The sequence below is a fragment of the Polypterus senegalus genome, chromosome 1 (genome assembly GCF_016835505.1).
Source record: "Polypterus senegalus isolate Bchr_013 chromosome 1, ASM1683550v1, whole genome shotgun sequence".
NCBI classification, from domain to species: domain Eukaryota; kingdom Metazoa; phylum Chordata; class Cladistia; order Polypteriformes; family Polypteridae; genus Polypterus; species Polypterus senegalus.
In genome coordinates this window covers 174,113,129-174,133,151 of record NC_053154.1, presented here as the reverse complement: position 1 = coordinate 174,133,151, position 20,023 = coordinate 174,113,129, and the positions used below count along the sequence as shown (strand labels likewise).

Sequence of the window (20,023 nt, the reverse complement as noted above, 5' to 3'; positions counted from 1 at the left end):
GGATGGTGTGTACCACTGGTACAATGATTGACTATCAAGCTAGGCACATAGTTTTGAGCAGATGTGGAAAATTGTTGCATAGAAAGCAGAAGAAAAAAAATATCTCTGTCCCATAAAGAAATATTCTTTTGTCCCTAAATAACAATCTTCACTAGCCAAACAAGTGACGTTGTGCATTCCTGTGGAGTACTTGCAAGTGCCTGTCTTGGTCAAATGGAGAAAATTCTCTCACTGGAAATTATGCTTAATGCAGACATATACTATGGGCCCGGGTGGCTAAGATATCGTCGGCTTGAACTTTTAACACTTTAGCATTCTATGTGTGGGCCTGTTATAGTGAAGTTACCACCACGTAAGACAACAGTACTGTTGAGCTAGAGAAGTTCTTATACTCAGCCAAGTTGACCATTTCTGTGCTCACTTTTCAGGCTATCAGTGCTATGACCAAAATTAGATTTTAAGTCAGAATCAAACCACAGCAGGCATCAAAGAATACTGATTGAATTTGTTACTTTAATGATATTCTAATTATGAGTTATTACCATTCTGTCATGCATAGACTGTGGATCATATCCAGTAGTTTTTGGAAAGTAAGGTCACTGTACCCACAGAAGCAGCTTGAGAACATACTTTGCAATGGTAGAGATGGTTTCACTACAAGAGTGAGTGAGATTAGGCCTTAGTAGATGTAAGGGTGCATGAAGAAGTGGCAGCTGCCCATTCTGTGAAGAAAAAAAAAAGGCCACAAATCTATTTGTCAACAAGAGACACAGGTGAATAGGTGGGTCCTGGTTACTCCCTGAAGGGTGAATACAAAGAGGACTGGCAGAAAAATTAGTGCTCCCGAGCTCAGGCCTCTAGTGGGTGGCAAAATGCCAACCCTTGAAGTGAATGGGCAGCTGAAAGGGTGTCTTACTTATAAGCTTTGCCCTTTAAAGACAAGTGAAGGCTCTGGGTTGCAGCCTTACCAAGGGGTTGGAAGTGGGAGTTCTAGTTTGTTGTTCCTGTAGCAAAAGTTGGGGAACTCCTGACCCTGGAAGGGTTTATAGGGCATGTCCAATTTCCCCTTGGGATTAATAAAGTATTAATAAAGTATCAAATTAATAAAGTACAGTATCTATCTATCTATCTATCTATCTATCTATCTATCTATCTATCTATCTATCTATCTATGTCTTGAAATAAGACGGTGTTTCACAGCCAAAGGGTTAAAAAGTCCAGAGGAGAAGTGAAGAGAAAGAGCCTAAAATTTATGACAGAGAAGGCTATGGTGTACTTGATAGGTTGAGAAGATGGTGGGTGTCCCTAACCATGTGTAACAGTTTGGGTTGGCTCCACACTCCCTGGTGCCTCCAGGAGCCTCTTGAACGTATAACCGTTGACAGTCATAACTGAAATGAGCCGGGCAAATGAGGACACACACATTCAGTAACAGATTAGTGCAAAAGTGTCAAGCACTTTTATTAAAATTCAGACCAAAACAAAACTGCAAATAGAGCAGTACAAAGTTTTCCATAAACAAATAATCCAATTAAAAGCAGTGCAGTCTGTGAGTTAAAGTACAGAGATAAAATCACAGTAAAACAAACAGCCATTGGGTCCCTAATGTTCCTTCTCTGCTCTCATAAGAGCTCAGTGCAACTTCTTCTCCCTCTCCTCAGTTCATCTATAGCCCAGGTCTTGCCGCCCTACAAAGACTCCAGCAGCCACGGTCCTCTTCACTGACCCCCGTCTTGGCTGCCTTCATCCGCATCTACCAGACTGCTCAGGGTTGGTTGTCCTCCTGTCTTCGTTCTTGCCCCTGGGCATCCCTCAGATCCTTGAGGAGCACTCAACCGCCATTGCACCCACTACTCTGAAATGTCAGTGGGGATGATCTGCTCCTAGAGCGAAGATCTTTCACTCTTCAGTGGTGCTAACAACCGTACTACCTCTTGTTCACTCACTGCCAGGCTTGTCTTGCTTAACCGCCTGCTACTGTACTTTCACAGTTCTCTTTCTTTCTCTGTATTTTTATGTTGACCTCCCAGCCCACTTTGAGATGTGAATGAAGCACCAGAGTGATTTGCCTGCATTTGCACTTAAGTGCGCAATCAGCCAAGCACCCCAATCAACCCTGGAGTGAGCACTGGCATGCACAAATCCACACCTGATCAAAACCTGCATGCTCTGGGACTCGATTATTTATTTAAAACTACATTTCTTTACAGACCTCTTAAATACTACATGCATTTTCAATTACAACAGTCAAATATACAGAAGGTATTTTGAGAATAAAGTAGAAATAAAGATCAAAACGTAACAGTGCAAATATATTATAAAGTATATATTATTATGGAGACACAGGAAATGAAATATACCTTAATTAAAAATACAAAACAAAGCTTTTTCTATTATGCTATAACTGTATTATTGGTATTATTAATTAATGAGTGATCAATATAGATAATATCATCCATCCATTATCCAACCCGCTATATACTAACTATAGGGTCACGGGGGTGTGCTGGAGCCAATCCCAGCCAACACAGGGCACAAGGCAGGAAACAAACCCCGGGCAGGGTGCCAGCCCACTGCAATAGATAATATCAGTGTGGCCTTAAATTACTTGGCACCAATTTGAATTTTGAGTTGTCGTGTGGAAGCACATGCTTTCTTTTTGGATTTTTCTTGGAGACTTCAATTTTCTCCTAGAGTTCAAAGACACGCACTTCAGAGTCGGTCGATTTACATCTCTGTGCTGTCTCAGTATGAATGTGTTTGAGTGGCCTTTGTAGTGTATTTGAATCCCACCCAGGAAAGGTCTCTGAAAGAGATTTGTGTGGTTCCTGACAGATAAAAATGGTAAGCAGTGCAGAATATGATAACATTTTACAGTGTAGGCGAATTGTTTAATTTTCAACATATACACATTAATTATGCCTTCTGAAACTTTATTTCATCCTAAACTTTCCTTCACATTTGGCATCATATAATACATAGTACATATTTTTGCACAATGCATAACCCTTGTTTTAACAAGAGTTTTCAACTTTTCAAAGAATGAGCTCTTAGTTTCAGAAGTCATCACAGTGCTACATGATCTTTAGAAAAACTGATGTCCTGCTGTAGCAAGCAGATTTGAGGCTGTCACCACAGGTCTTTGCTGATATTAACACAGATCTACATTTTCTCAATCTAATGAAACTATACTACTTCTCTCTTTGCTGTAATACTACTGGCCCAAGGGGAAGGCATTAAGGAAGGCCTCTTTCATTTTAATGTTTCCAGAAATATAATATGTTCTACTACTTAGACAGAGAATTGCTATGTTTAAAAGTCTACTTTAAAAATTCTTACTTGAATGAACTGACTTTAATAATGAAAAGCAGAAGTAATCAGAGGCCAAACCACCCTTGACTGTGTACTGACTACTGCAATTTAAAATCAAAGCCAAAAAATCAGCTACAGTACCAAAGTATGTTATTACATTGAAAATGTTGTCTACATTTATTTCCATTGCCAAGGTCTAGCCTGTCTGGATCTGACCCACACATGCCTGTCATCTGACTGGGAGGAGATCCAAAGGCAGACACAAGGCACGCTGGAGGTATTATATTTCTCGACTGCCTTTGGAAATTACCAAGGAGGTTATGGGGATAGGAAATCTGGTAAGCCTGCTCTGACTATAACCTCCATGAAAGTAAGAATGAAGGCCTCTCTCATTTTATTTTTTTCAGAAATGCCCTCATTTCTGAAACATTAAAAACGAATCAATGTCTACATTTATTTTACTTGTAATTTTGTCATAATTTCCCTTTCAGATGAATGTCAACATTGTGCAATTAAGCTGAAGGATTTCATGTTCAAAGGCTTGTAAAAAGTTGTAAAAGACAACAATCATAATATAAAACCAAGCTAGGCTTAGAGCCCATGAAAAAATATTGAGGCTAGAAAAAGTTGTGCAAGTATATTGACATTCAGGACAAATAGGAGGATGAAGGTGCTCCCTTTGACTCACCATACTGCTATACCATTGGAAACAATTCTGTAATTAGGAGTTATGTCGGAAATCACTACAGATTCCAGAGAATCAGGATATCTGCTCAAACAGCGCAAGAGTAACCAGATACAACGGAGAATAATAACAGAGGTCTTAATATAATGAGTCACAAAAGTGCCAGGCAGGTCACAGACATTATTATGATTAATTGCAAAAATAAATAATATCATGGTACTGACTGAGTGACTCTAGCTTTCCTAATGCTGTGGTACTGAAGGATTCTTGGTGTCCAAACCCATCCTCAAAACTTCTTTAGAGTCGGGACAATATCCAGAGAGACTCAGTGTTAACACTGTGACATTCAGCACACTAAAGGATATCACAACATTAACCAATAATTCCCTTAGTATCTTATAAGTGTACAGACATTCTAGGAGCTCAGCAATCACCCAAAGGTCTAGGCACTAAGTCACCTCACTATGTCAGAATTTCGGGGATTGAGGACAACAAATTGAAGCTCAGTAGACTGGTTTACTTTTTACAATAATTAATCTATCTTGCCATTTTGCAACATATTTATCAGGTTCAGAGAGATGGGGAGCTGGAGCTCATCCCAGCAGCAATAATGCAAGAAGGTAACTAAATCTAGATGCTGCATCAGATCACTGCATGAACTTTAAGAAACATTTTCTTCTTCTTCTTTCGACTGCTCCTCTTAGGGGTCGCCACAGCGGATCATCTTCTACTACTTATTAGTACAATCACCTCACTGTAAACATGCACTTCTGCTTCTACTTTCGGCTGCTTCCGTTAGGGGTTGCCACAGCGGATCATCTTCTTCCATATCTTCCTGTCCTCTGCATCTTGTTCTGTTACACCCATCACCTGCATGTCCTCTCTCATCACATCCATATACCTCCTCTTAGACCTTCCTCTTTTCCTGTTGCCTGGCAGCTCTATCCTTTGCATCCTTTTTCCAATATATCCAGCATCTCTCCTCTGTACATGTCCACACCTGCGTTGACCCTCTAACAATACAAAGTGTCATAATTTCTTTCCGAAAATGTCATTCAAAATATTGAGTCACTGGCTCAATATTAACTTTTCCCTTTTACTCTCTGAAAGTCAAAGCAGTACATTAATGATAAGAAGAGTGTGATGGAATTCAAACCTCAGAATCTCCATGATTAATCATGGGGGTGAGCGTACAAAGAAATAACATTTAACATTGCCATGGATATCAAAGATCACACTTTGAGAGCCCAAAGTATATTCCAGCTGTGACTAATAATAATAATAATAATAACAATATTCCAGCTAGAAACTTCTGTCATATTACACAGTTACTACAAAGATACTGGTTGAAGACTGGAACTCTGCTGCTCTTTTACCTGCTCTCCATTGAGGGCCTGTGAAATTGTTACATTGCCATTGTTTTTGAGGTCAAAGAGAATGACTTTTCCTTTGTGCTTGAATCTTGGCGCTCCAGCAACATACAATCTTTTGCCATTCCTTACTGTTACCGATGACACTGTGTAGCCTGTGAACAACAAAAAATAACATTTTCTACACTTGTAAAATGCAAGCCAATTATCATTTCATCTTCATGTAACACAATAAATATTGTGCATTTTCACATTCTGCAGACAACCACACACTCAAATGTTGTAGTTAAACACATCATTCAAGTTGCTGCATCCATTCAAGTTCTATTCTCTTCCACCACTAGTCTGCCTGAAAATTGATGATCTACTGAGTAAAATGGTCAAGTATTTTGTGAAATCAACAATGTGGAATGACTTTTGTTAGTTTAAACTGTCAATGAAGATCACCATAATCATATATAGTATTACTGTTGTATGACACACTCATAAAGCTTATGAAATGTTAATTTATACCAAAAGTTGAAGCTGGGACAAATGAAACACTATATATATATATATATATATATATATATATATCTTTATCTATATATATCTTTATCTATATATATATATATCTCTTTATCTATATATCTATATATCTATCTATATTTATATATCTATATATCTATCTATATATCTATATCTATATATATATATATCTATATCTATCTATATATATATATGGGAACACTTAATCATCACAGTCTAACACCAAATCAATTAAGCTTCAGGCATATCAGTCTGTCCAGGTCAGAAGCATAAGTGATTATGAAAGTGAAAAGTGGTGCACTGGAGAGGCAACAGCAAGACAGTCTCCCAAAAAGGGAATGGTTTTGCAGGTGGTGCCCGCCGGCAATTGCTCTCTTTTTATCCTTCCTGACTGATTCTTGTCTAGTTTTGTGTTTTGCTAGTATCCTTGTCACTACTGGTAGCATTAGGTGGTAAATGCAACCAATGCAGGCTGCACAGGTAGTCCTGCTCCTCCAGGATGGCCCATCCATACGTGCTGCTGTGTAACAGCCTGTCTCCTGGTATCTTCTTCATGCTGTTGAGACTGTGCTGGGAGTCACAAACCTTCTTGCAATGGTAGCTACTCTAAACTGGTCATGATGATGCTACTGTGTGTATGTATGTGTATGAGTGTTTCCTGCGATACACAGGTACAGTATCTCACTCAAAGTTGGTTGCAGCCATGAACCTATGATTTCCTAAAAACCCCTGTAGCAACAAAAATGGGACTAGAAATGGATAAAAATGTTGCAATCATAAGTGAATTATCTTTTTTTCGATTTCATTATAAAATTACTTTGTAAGGAAGGACATTTAGGTTGAAATTCTTCTATATTGTAAATTGTATAAAGAATATCACACACAAAAAAAACCACGTAGATTTACAGTGAAATAAGGCTGCTAGCTACCTTAGACAAACAATCAACAACAAAAGCAAAGCAATATCCTGATGTTAGTTGTGCAGCAGGTGTCATTCAATCTATGAATTCAGTAGAAGCAATTTAGGAAGTGTAGAAAGTTTGGGGGAAGTAAATAGTCTTTATCAGATATAATATATTTTTCTACCATAAACCAAAATAAATGTTATATTTCACAGGAAGAAAAATGTGTATGCAATATGGTATAATTCAGATACCCCATCATTTTTGGAAACAGACAAAGAATATGGCAGTGCTATAGAGTTATAGGCAGCATTTAGCCACATACCCAGATAGGCGGCATGATTCTTTAACTCTAAGGGAAATTCTTTCTCAAAAGCCTCGCGTGGTGGCACAATACGACCTTGATGGCCTTCCTTCAAGACACCTCCATCCCAATCATAGGCTCCGACTGTTCCAAAAAGTATGCCATCCTAAATAAACAAAAAAAAAAAAAAAGAAATAATGCAGAGAGAGTCTTTCAGGGCCATCAACATGTCTCTTACTGTTCACTGCCCAAAGTGATTGTGCTTCATCAAAAGCCACAGTACCACCTTCCTCACTTATTGTTATATTGTTGAACTCTCATAACCTTCCTCGCCACCCCTATTGCACACCATTTGCTGAATGTATCACTTGTAAAAAACAGTGTAATTAAATATTTATAACATTTGACAGCTTTAGTTTATTCTTGTTATTTAACTTTATCGTTCTTCTATTGTGTGATGATGGTGGTGTTATCAGTGCCACAGTTTTAAGCGCGATGCCATGTGCCACCAGTGGAATGCCCTAAGAGTGTGTGTGCATGCCAATAATGTCAAAGCGGCCATCTTATTTAAGGGCAAGCTGCATGCTCAGTTACTAAATAACACTTTTTCAAAGGATAAATGTTTTGTTTAATTGATTATTTTTTAATGCTGTTTATGATTTTTGTTTTTGACTTTATTCACAAGATCGAAGTAAAGCTTATACATTTGGTTTGATTGAACCCTATTTTTTCCGTGCTATCCTATTTTTTTCTCCCATACAACACTTTCACCTATTTATAATCAACTATCCATCCATCCAGTATCCAACCCACTATATCCTAACTACATGGTCATGGGGGTCAGCTGGAGCCAATCCCAGCCAACACAGGACGTAAGGCAGGAAGCTAGCCCACCGCAGTTCACACACACACACCAAGCACACACTAGGGACAATTTAGAATCGCCAATGCACCTAACCTGCATTTCTTTGGACTGTGGGAGGAAACCCACGCAGACACGGAGAGAACATGCAAACTCCATGCAAGGAGGACCCGGGAAGTGAACCCGGGTCTCCTAACTGCGAGGCAGCAGCGCTACCCACTGTGCCGCCCCTATAATCAACTATTTTATGAAAATATTAAAATGGTTAGAACATAGCGTCTGGCTAGGTTAGAATTTTTCCTGCACGAACCTTTTGACTTTTTGCACTGGAAGAGGTATTTATCAAATCAAATTTGAAAAACAGTAAGAAAAAAAACAAAACAAAAAAAAACATAAGTTCAAAGTGTAACCGGATCAGACAGCAGCAGTCTTGGAAAGATTAGAGTCAAAGCCTTACCTCTAGTATATGAGTGGAAAACCCGGTCTCCGACATTTCCATTTCAAAAGAGCTTTCATTGTATCCCAAAGTACCTTAGGAAAGAAAAAGCAGAATAACAGGAATACAAACACTGGTTTCATCTCTACATGTCAAGTGTTACAACACATCTAGGCATTTTTGGGTCTCTGTCATTAGAGCTTGTTTGTGTAAAAGAAGTGCAATTTTGTTGTCAAATGTTCTCTTTGTGTCAGGAGAAATGAGTGAAAATTTGGGGTTTTGCACAGTGATCACTAAGTGAGAAATGTCTTGGATGATTTGGTAAACAGAAAAAAGGAGTACAAACTACAGGTTATGTGTAATCAATAAAGGAACAAAGCTTTAACCAGTATATTACTGTATACTTTCCTAGCAGGAGTTCATTTTGTTGTATTGACACCACAGTTTACTTGACTTAATGCTATGTAGTGGAGAGACCATTCACATGCAGGTAAAGAAAGCACAGAGAAAAGAGAAAGGTTTATCTACCTTACAAAATGTTCATCTGTCCCTTAATTTCTTAGAAGTGGTGCTTATTGGAGAAAAATAGGGATGATAGTGATCATCCTTATAAAGCAAAAATCTTTGGGCCAATTGTTAATTTTTCAGCTATTAGAACTACTGTATTCCATTCAATTCCATTTATTATTATGTAACTCCCTCCTCAATAACAAGCTCAGAGTGAGTACACATTTAAAATATAATTAAATGCATTATAAACATTAAAAATGAAACATTGCATAAAATATGTATACATTATATAAAATGTATATGCAATATGTTTAAGTTATATTTAATTAGGTTTTTAGACTAGCAAAAGAAGAAAGGAAAGCTACAATCAGCCATGACTATAAAAAGCTGGTCTTGACGCGAGGCAGAAACATAAAGATGCCCTACATAGACTAATTAGAGCAATATATGGTGCCAACTTTACCAAGATGTCAGCATCTCTTACTCATGAAAACGGGACACTTACCAGCAATTTGGAAAGATTTAATAGTTTACACTTGGAAAGATGATCTAGCAACTTCACAAATGACAGTCTCAATTAGAAAAGAATAGATCCTGAAAATTGTACCTACTACCATGTCATTTTTATTTCTGTTTAAATGAACATTACATGGTGGAAGAAGTCAAGACACACATTTATTTCTATTATTTTTCCCGACAAATACATTTTTGTAAACTGTGCTAAAATGATGCAAAATTATGCACTCACGACTAAGAAAATGAAAATATGAGATAGTGAAAAAACTATAGTCAAATATGAAACACTAAAAATCTAAAGATATATCCTTTTGGTTACTGTATTTTGTTTGTAAAAGTAGCGTAAAGTCTGGCTTCTACCTCATTGGTACCACGCACCGTCCATTTTGCATCGGTCCCACTGCTGGTGGACAATGCTTCCATTGACTAATTTCAAAGTAACTGTAAAGACTATGGTGTGCTGTGCTCATCTGGTGGAAATCTGGATTAGCAGTTCCTACATTGGGTCAGATCAAGAGTCAATCCATTTTTCAAATCTAAAAATTATGTTATTACATGTGGGTCCCTCCACATCTAGAAGCATTTTTGTAAATCTTGGAAAAAGCTCAATCAGTACATCATTTGTGGCCCTTTAAATGTTTTCAATCAGTCTTAATAGTTTTATGATAGATCTTGTATATGATCATCCAGTTTTTTATGACTGGTTAACCTATGTTAATGTCAATGCATCTAACAGTTTCAAATATAGGGGAAGCAGAGACTATCAGTTGCAGGAATCCGGTAAAGTTACTGGAAAAGTTTTCGGATAATTTGTGTGTGAGAAAGAGGCTAGCATGAATAAAAAAAGTTCATGTAATACAGAACCATATTGGCTAATGTTTTTTGTGATCAAATTGTCAGTCAGTCATTGTCCAACCCGCCATATCTTAACACAAGGTCACAGGGGTCTGCTCGATCCAATCCCAGCCAACACAGGGTGCAAGGCAGGAACAAATCCCAGGCAGGGCACCATCCCACTGCAGGATCAAATTGTCACTGATATCAAACATTAAAAGAAACAGTAAAACTGAAACAAAAAAGTGATTTGTCAAAATGACAATAAAAATGGGTAAAAAAAGGAGTCAACCTACCCCATCCCACTTCCTAAGCCCACTCCTGCCACCCTCCCCTACACGCCATTCCATCCAAGTCCTGCTGAGATATTAACTAGCTCAGTTGCCAGATGATTCATTAATCCATACCACAGAACAGTCAAGAAAAACTAAAGTAAAGAAGAATGTTTTCCAGAAATTACAAGAGAGAGAATCTAAGTATTTCTAACATGAGGCCAGGGCTAATTTATCAGCAATTGTACCAAGAGAAATATGCCTCCTCTACATAAAAATGAAGGAATGAGCAGAGAGTTCCAGGAGAATGCATGTACAAGAAAGAAAGAACTAGGAGCCAATCCCAGAACAAGTGAAACAATGTGCCAAGGGTTTAAGGAACAGACACGATGGTTGTGCTCAGAAGCCACACGTATGGCAGAAAATTTACAAGGAGGGAAAGATATGTGGTATAGAAATGAAACACCCAGACTAGTTCTCAGTGCAAGAGAATGAAGAAATGTTATTAAACATAACTTTAAAAATATATGGGGGAAAAGGAGACTTGGAGAGATAGGTCTTGTAGTTAGACTGAAAGTATCAGTAAGGGCCTCGAAAGGGCCTTATGTGGCATTGCACACAGGACCACCCCTAGCTTTAAACTGGGAAGGAGTAAATATGAAACATAATAATTAAGGTGGCAAAGAAAGTTGAGAAGATAGTGGACAACTTTCATCTTAAGGACTGATTTAAGTTCGAGACAGAAAAAGAAAGGGAGTGACATTCCATCTTCCGAGTTAACATAAACATCGTCAAATGCTGTATGCCATATTGAATAGCTGCCAAATGCTTCTCAGCTTTTCAACAGTTCCCAATAAAATATGTAATTAAGGGATAGAATATGACTTTAATTTTAAAGAGAGAAAAGGAAGAAAATAAAGGTGTCAGGGAGAAATCATATTAATTTTAATGTAATAGCTGGACACTGCAGTAAAAATGGAGTCAAAAAAAGCACCAAACTGGCCAAAGTGTAAATACCCAATGATGTAATTCTATGTCAGGCAAGAGCAACCCTCCTTGCAACCTTTCACAAAACAGTACAGTGCATGATGAAGGGATTCAAAAAATTCAGAAAGAAGAGATCTAACCTCAGACCAATAGTTTATAAAGGGAAGAAAGGGAGCCCGATACTAAATGTTAAAGCTGATGACACTGTTTATTCTGATAATCTGTAGTTGTAGGAAACTGGGAAAAGATACATTAACTTCTTAAAGACAAGATGATAATTGTATGTGACAAGCTCCTGCAAAGTAAGAGACAATTTAATGCCCAGGTATTTAATTGAACCTGCCAGTAGGACGAATGAAAATACAAACTGAAAACATACAGAGTTTCACAGAAGGGGAGAAGATTTAGACCAATAATTTTGTAGCCAGATAGGATTTCAAAATAACAAGCTTGGGACATGATGAAGATCTGGGCAGGCATTGCTGAGAAAAAAGCAAAAGTCATCATGCCAACATTGCAAAAAGTGACAGCAAGAGGCTCAAATGACAGATTAAAAATTAAAAGGAATAGGGTATAGCCTCGCCTGGAATATTTTAAAATTTGCAGGTATACGAGAGCTGAATTACAGAGGATTGTCTTGATCATATTAATGTAAGCCTAACCAAAATCTCCCACTGAAAATTCCAGTTTCTGCAGTTTTTTTTTTTTAATTCCCTGGATGAGAACATTACTCCTGCAGTTTATACTGTCTAGCTCTAAAATTTTGGTAGTCAGTGAAACCACCAGACTCTCTTGTTTCTGTCAGCATTCTAAGCTACAATGAGACCTTCTTCTGCTCAGTTTCTTCAGAGCTCAATTTGAAAGCTCTTCTGTATGGAATTGTACATGGTGATGACCTATTTGCAGTGACGTAGCCAGTACATTGTGGGGAAAAAATACTGAGGCTCCCCTGCATAATATTTAGGAAAAGAAGTATAAAGACTCAAGAAAACAAGGTATATTTAATTGCATGTAATTTTTTGTACGTGGAATATTTAATTTTTGTCGCATGCGGCTGGGGGTGGAGCCCAGCCGGGACGCCCAGGAGGACCAGAGGAGGGCTTGTACCTCCTCCAGACCGCGAGGGGGCGACTGCCCTGGTTGTATTGGGGGCCACGGGTAGAGGGCTTGGAAGCCCAACCCTGTAGGGGCCCGTGGCCACTGCCAGGCGGCGCCCCGGTGCCTGAACAACCCTGGACCTCAGCACTTCCGCCACACCAGGAAGTGCTGGAGGGAAGAGGAGCAGGGACACCCAAAGGGCTTCCGGGTGCGCAGCCAGCACTTCCGCCACACGGGGGTGTGTCCGCAGGAGATTGAAGCAGCTGGAGCCCATCCGGGTTCCTATATAAGGGGCCGCCTCCCTTCATTCAGTGGCGGAAGTCGGGTGGAAGAAGGACGGAGCTGGAGAGAGGACTGGAGGCGGCTAGAAAGGCATTTTGTGACTGTGAGGCCTGGACCTTGGGGAATCGGTGCTGGAGGCACTGGGGTGTGCACTGACTAAAACCTGTAAACAGTGTATATAATAAAGGAGTGTGTTGGGTGCTGAAACGATGTCCGCCTGTCTGTGTCCGGGTCCCATTCCACACACTGTAAATGCATGATTTCAAAAAACGTGGTCACTTAAACTGAAAATAGTGGCTAAAATATTTGAAGGTTATTTATTCAATTGAGTGGACACTTAATGCGAAGTAATTTGAAACTACAGCTGCATTCATTTTTTTATTAAGCAGTCACCTCAGGAGAGGTGGAAACTTTATTGTTTATTCATTAATGTGTATGGTACCAGCAGTGGCGGTTTTTGATATGGGCGACATGGGCCGTTGCGCAGGGCGGCATCTTGGGCATCGGCGCTGGGAGGGGTTGCCAGAGGTGGTGTTCACCCAGAGCACCAAACAGGCTAGGACCGCCCCTGGGTACCAATGATGTTTCCAACTCAGCTCACCAAAGCGTGGAAAATTGCACTGACCATCACAGAGTTGTAGAAAATGTGACAGATGTCACTTCCCACATTTAATGAACACAGTCTCCTAAGAACTGCCCTTTGATTTAGTACTTCTATGTGTTCCTTGGCATCTGTGTTCCGAGACCAGTCCAACCTGTCATTGAAGTGGACTCCCAAGTACTTGTAGGAGTGGACCACCTCTACATCCACTCTGAATAGTGACCAGACATAGAGGCTTCTTGGTGCAGTGAAAGTAAATAACCAGTTCATTGGTTTTGCTGATGTTAAGTTGCAGGCAATTCTTTTTACACCAAGACACAACGTTCTCCACCTGACTCCTATACATATACTCTGTCTCATCCCCTTTATCAATACACCCCATAAGTACAGAATCATCTGAGAATTTCTGCAAGTGACATGACCTGGTGTTATATTTATTGTCTGAGATGTACAGACTGAAGAGAAATGGAGACAGAACTGTTCCTTGTTGTGCTCCAGTTTTGCTCAAGTTTGTATCAGAAACACAGTCCTTGAGTCTCACAAACTGTGGTCTGTCTGTTCTTCACACTACCAGAAGACATACATTTATCCAAGCACTTTAGAATAGTGTGATGAGATGCTACTCTTCCTCACCAAGGCACATTAAAAATAATGCAGAATCTTCATTGCACCTTTTCTACAAATTTTGAGTCAATGTACACCTGAACAGCGAGGACACAATGAAGTATCAACCATGACCACAAAAACTTCTTTTAGTATAAAACATATATACCCTAATGCTCTTCACTTGCTATTCATAACACTCTCAAAATCATCCCATTCCTGTGTAATGTCAGTTAATTTTACTTAAACATTTCAAACTAGTGTAGCAGTTCTCTCACCTTACAACCTCATCTGTCATTCCCACTTCTCATCTCCTTTCTTATTCGTATCTTTGCTTGTCAGTCATCTCTAGTTGATTGTTTCACTGGTTGAGATAGGGAAGATAGTGTTGTGGGGAATATTCTTTATATTTTTGTGCCACAGAAATTAAAGCACTCTATGATCAGTTAACGGTTGTGTTTCACATACTAAATAGAGGGCAGTATACAATATGTGCTTGAATTATCTCAGCTAACTTTACTACACAGTCACGTGGCAACCAATCACAAACATGTCTGCAACCAAATCTGGGTTGTGACACATGGTTTAAGAAAAACTGGTCTAATGGTTTGAAACCTTATGCTTCCAAATCACTGATTGCTGTCCTGATCACACATGTTTGCTGCTTGGGTTGGTAAATGTGAAACGATTAGATTTTTTGAAACAAAAAAGGAAGATACGTAGGACTTCAGGAGCTAATGGGATTTCCTGTCCACTAAATGCAGTAGCTACACAACTGCCTGGTAGACATTTCAAATAAAGCTTCCATATTTGATTTACCAGTGTGTTTGCCATAGTCACCTCTATACAAAAAGAAATCTTCCCTGAATTTAGGAATGTACCCTCCATGACCTGAGCAACATCTTCAGACTCCAGGTGTTAAGTGTGAAATTCAAGTTTAATTAAAATGTAGTTTAAAGAGGGTAAGATTACAACAGGCAGGTGTGTGTTCCCTGAGGACTACCTCAATATGTGTCCTCCTGCCACCAAAGGTCTCATGGTCCCTGTGCTATGTCAAGTTACACAAGTGAGGCCAAGTACTATTGAAATATAAGCTAAATTTAAGTTCAGCTTAATTTTTATGACACCATAATAAACTTGTCCAGTAGAACTGAACAATCATAAAAAAAATCATAAAGTGCAGAATCTTTTTCTAACAGGCAATACTTTCCACAAAAATATGCTATATCTACAGTATATACTCTCTCTTTATATCTATCTATCAACAAAAAATATTTTTTTCCAAATACAGTTAAGCGTTACTAAACCCAAGTATGAATAAAAATAAAAGTTTTGATTTTCCCAACTTTAGTGTAAATATGTATTAATTACAAAATACACATTCTATTACTTAATAATTTACATCAAACCTTGCATTCAAAATCGGACTTCAGAATTCTTTAACCTCACCTACAGTACTTTTAGATGGGTAGGGGAGGGAATGAGGCAGCTGTAATAGTGTCAGATCATTGAACATTCAGTTAATTTACCTGGTAACATTTGTGATATAAAGGAGTAAGCTGTACTGGAAAGTGTAGACTTGCAGGATGAGATTCTCAACAGCAATTGTTGCCATATCAGATAACTTATAAAAGTTTCCAAAATTTGAATATAACATAGGCAAACCAACTTTGAAACAAAATTAAAACAAATATTTATTATAATGCTTAGAAAATTGTACAGTATATGCCTGGATAGGTTCATAATCAGGTGATTAATATTTTGTCACTTCTGCAATGTTAATAAACTATCTTTTAGCCTTTTCGTTTGGACTGGATGGATGGTTCAGAGTGAAGCAACGTTGTTCTACAAAACAAGTTGCTTTTAATTATGTCATGTCTTGCTAGCAATACACAAAATAATGGTGAAAATCAATAATATTATTAAGTAAATAAACATAACATATGTATGACATCTATGGAAGATATTTGACTTTTTTTGTTAATTTTATACCTTTTTCTGTCAAGGCTAGTCTGTGGGAAAGTTTTCTTGTATTGCTGACTGTCAGAAAATTTAAGAAAGAGGCAAAATTTGATCTGGTCTTTGAGCATATTTTGACAACAATCCTTTACAGCCGTCAAAATTTTCTTGTGCATGACTAATTCATCTGCACAGTCTCTTCTGCTGAAGGTGTAAAAATTAAACATCAACACAAAAGTCAACAATGTGCTTATTTAACTTTGTGGAGAAAAGTTTCAAGTGCTATCTCTGTCCTTGCAGAGACCTGGCTACTATATTCCTTTTGTGAAGAAACACAGTCCTATTACAAAAAAAAGTATGTGCAGATACACAATGTTTGAACAGTTAGTCATCCAATGTAAAACTCAGTGAAAAGCTGACAAGCATAGCTAATGTAATGAGTAAATGCAGTAGCTACTGGTGTGAGCAGTAGCACAGCATCACTGGAAAACTCAGAATAGTCAGTTCATTCTCCATCGATTGCCATCACTGTCCTTCCACCTCATGAATCCGTCCACCAAATCCAGAAAGAGCTGACATTTTAACAAACAAAAACTTTCTGTCCATCTTCTTGGGCATAGCAGGAAAAATGGGCATTTATAGCTGGGTTAAATTTTTTTTGTTTTTGTTTTTCCTATTGAGATGCATTAGTGGATCTCCACGGTTAAAAAGAAAACTGTACTGTGCTATTTGGCTAATTCAAGCAACTTAGACAAGGTGATTACTGCTTTTTGCACATCAGTATTACAATTAAACCCTCAGAAGTTCAAGCAGTTACTTTTTGTAATATTGAATCTGATTAAGTTAATGGTAGATAAATACTCTCTACAGTACTATCAATTCTAATCATAATTAACTAAGTTCTGCTGATGTTTAAAGCAGGTGGTGTTATCAAGTGCACCAACACTACTTTTATTGAATTTATTTTTATCAAAAGTGGCATTATGGTGAAAAGGTAAACACTGTGATCTTGGATAAGGAGCTCAGGATGGATTAATGGATTAATGGAAAGTTATAATCAACATATAGCAGCCAATCCATAGAAACAAGCACAAGTAAAGTATGTGTGTATGTGATATGAAATTAAAATAAACAACATTACATACAAAACTGCATTGTCATGGGCAGGTAATACAGAAAATGTCTACCATTTATAACATTAGGCGACTATTCAAGCTTTTTATTTGAGCCAGAAGGATAATATTTAGTCACCTAACTGAGCAGTGATGTTATTTTATTGTGTCAGAATAAATATAAAATCAATGCCACCCAATTCTAGAAGGATGTATGTCCTTTAACTGCTACAAAGATATTATCCTATGGCCATTTCTGAAAGTCACCCTCACAGATTTCAGAATTCTAGACTGTCCAGCCTCAACAAATTTGTGGAACCTTTTCTTCAGACCTTCTCCATTCCTAGCTGGCTTCTGTTTTTTAAACCTGGAAATTCAGACACAAGTCATCTGAGTTTTTTGGTAATGATCAGCGGTGACAATTGCTGGTTTGTTATGGACTATTTATTTACTCAACTTTTATCATTGCCTAAAAAAGATCACAGTGCATTACTAGTTAAAACTTAATTGGCACAAACCTATTTATTGTGTTTTTCATTCAACTCTCCATACTTTGCATCAAGAAGTTTTTTTTTTTCACTGACCTTCCAGGCTGAAGATCCGATCTCCCAGGGCATCCACAATGTCATTGAGTGCTGCTTCATCTGTTACATTAAAGAAATACTTTTCATCAGGGTCACTTGCAATATATTTGATTTCATTGATGAATGTCTCTGGGTCTTGCTGTCTGCGAATATAGTGTCCAAGAACCTATGTAATTGGAAGTGGTGAGACAAAACAGGGGTAAATGAAGAGGATTAGAACAGAAAATGCATGTACTTTCAGATATTTATGTAACTAAAATCACACTGTTGAATAAACGAATTACTGAAGCTGGACTTTAAAATCTGGAGATTACAGTAGCTCTTTTCCTTGGTGTAATTCTGTACCAATAACAAAATTACAGAAAAAAAAAAATCAAACAGTCATAATGGCTCTGTCCATGGACCATATCCCATCAATGTCCATCCATTATAGACAGTTCATTGATTACCATGGTCACAGTACATGGACTAACCATCTTGTCAGGTGGCTTGTCTGAATTTAGAGGCTGATCAGAGCTCTTCCTTTCCTTTTTCTTCTTTTCTCTAAGATCCTCTGGTTTCTGTCCAGCATTGCCCTTGCTTCTTGATGTCCTAGCAGAGTCTCCAATGGGGGTCCTCTCTTGGGGATGGGAAGGCTCACAGTGAATGCACCTTACACTGTGGAGTCTGCAGCATCCTTCAGGAGGACTGACCTTGCTGTCATTCAGCCCAGATGAAGAAGGGTGGCCTGGGCATTGTGGCTGCCGGCGAGGCTTCTCCTTGCCCCTTGCTGTCCGGCCCCAAGGATTGCGTGTGCTCAGCGGCCACTGAAGAGAAGCATGGTCAGTATCAGTTAGAACAGGCCAATTAGATTTACTGTTCAATTGTTGTTTTGTTCATGTTGATTTTTTTTTAAGTTTATACCCATAATAGTATAGATTTAACAGTTTTCATTACTCAGTTTTTAATTCTGTAATATTGGAAAAAGATAGCTGTTAGACAATGCTAGCACTTATGACTGTGATCCTTATGTTTATAAAATGTGTGTTTTGAGGGTGACAAAAAGTTTGCTCTGAAACATAGCAACAGGGTTGAACTACAGCAGGTTTCTTGATAATAAATATTATTTTGAATACTGGCTTATCTTGCCAATGCTAAATGTAATCAAAGGGGCAATCAATATCAAAAGGTAGGGGAAGGGATATCAACAGGAGAGATAAGAGGTGTTCCCATGAAATGGTCAGTCAGTCATTTTCCAACCCACTACTGTATATCCTAACACTGGGTCACGGGGGACTGCTGGAGCCCCCAGCCAGCACAGGGTGCAAGGCAGGAACAAATCCCGGGCAGGGCACACACACACACACACACACACACGCCAAGCACATGCTAGGGTCAATTCAGAAACGCCAATGCACCTAACCTGCATGTCTTTGGACTGTGGGAGGAAACCCACGCAGACACGGGTAGAACATGCAAACTCCTTGCAGGGAGGACCCAGGAAGCGAATCCGGGTCTCCTAACTGCGAGGCAGCAGCGCTACCCACTGCACCAACGTGCAACCCCATGAAATGGTGAGAGGTGTAATTATGCTCTTGCTGAAAATGTTTACTCTTGGGTTAAGAAGTCTAATGTTGTTTGCTACTAATTATCAAAGCAGTTACATTTCTGAAGTGTGGTCAGTTACCAGTTTTAACTTTCGAAATAGTGAATACAAGCAAACATTTGCCAGTGGTAATGTAATCACTGAGCTTAGGTTCTTTCTAATTCTTCATTTTAATTCTTGCCCTTTTAACTGCACTTTGACAAATATTTTGCAGATGTTGGTATGAGTGACATCACAGGCTTACTTAGGCAAATTACCCCTGAGCAGCAGAGCTCACCAAAAACAAAGGAGACACACAGTAGCCCCACCACTGGCCGATCTACTAGTGGGGTCAGTAGTCACACCTCTTCCTGAGCTACTCTATTTGCTAAAGACAACATAGAGGGTAAAAAAAAAAAAATTTACTTTTTTAGGACATACATTTTTTGATGCTGATTGAGAACATACAGCTGTAATTAGAATACCCCTTTCCTCGCCATTAACGGAGATTAACGTTTTGGTTTTAATTTGTTTGCAGTATGTTTTACAAGTAAACACAGCAATATCGTCGAGAACACGTGTACTCTATTTGCTGTATTTACACATACTTTATATAGAGTACACTTGATTATACACATTGCATAAATATAAATGAGTTAGATTTTATTATCTCAGAGGGAAATTTGTTTGCAGCAGGAAAGT

The 20,023-nt window shown here is 38.5% G+C and overlaps 1 protein-coding gene across 1 annotated transcript in view; it reads right to left on the bottom strand.

The window, feature by feature from the left end:
• Positions 1 to 20,023, bottom strand: part of itga10 (integrin, alpha 10) — a 144,656-nt gene that overhangs the window by 42,270 nt on the left and 82,363 nt on the right. Inside the window, exons 9-12 of the mRNA XM_039763251.1 lie at positions 17,758 to 17,923; positions 8,421 to 8,494; positions 7,123 to 7,267; positions 5,374 to 5,522 (exon numbers count right to left, since the gene is read on the bottom strand). Coding sequence (XP_039619185.1) covers positions 5,374 to 5,522; positions 7,123 to 7,267; positions 8,421 to 8,494; positions 17,758 to 17,923 — 534 coding nt within the window. The remainder of the gene's footprint in view (positions 1 to 5,373; positions 5,523 to 7,122; positions 7,268 to 8,420; positions 8,495 to 17,757; positions 17,924 to 20,023) is intronic.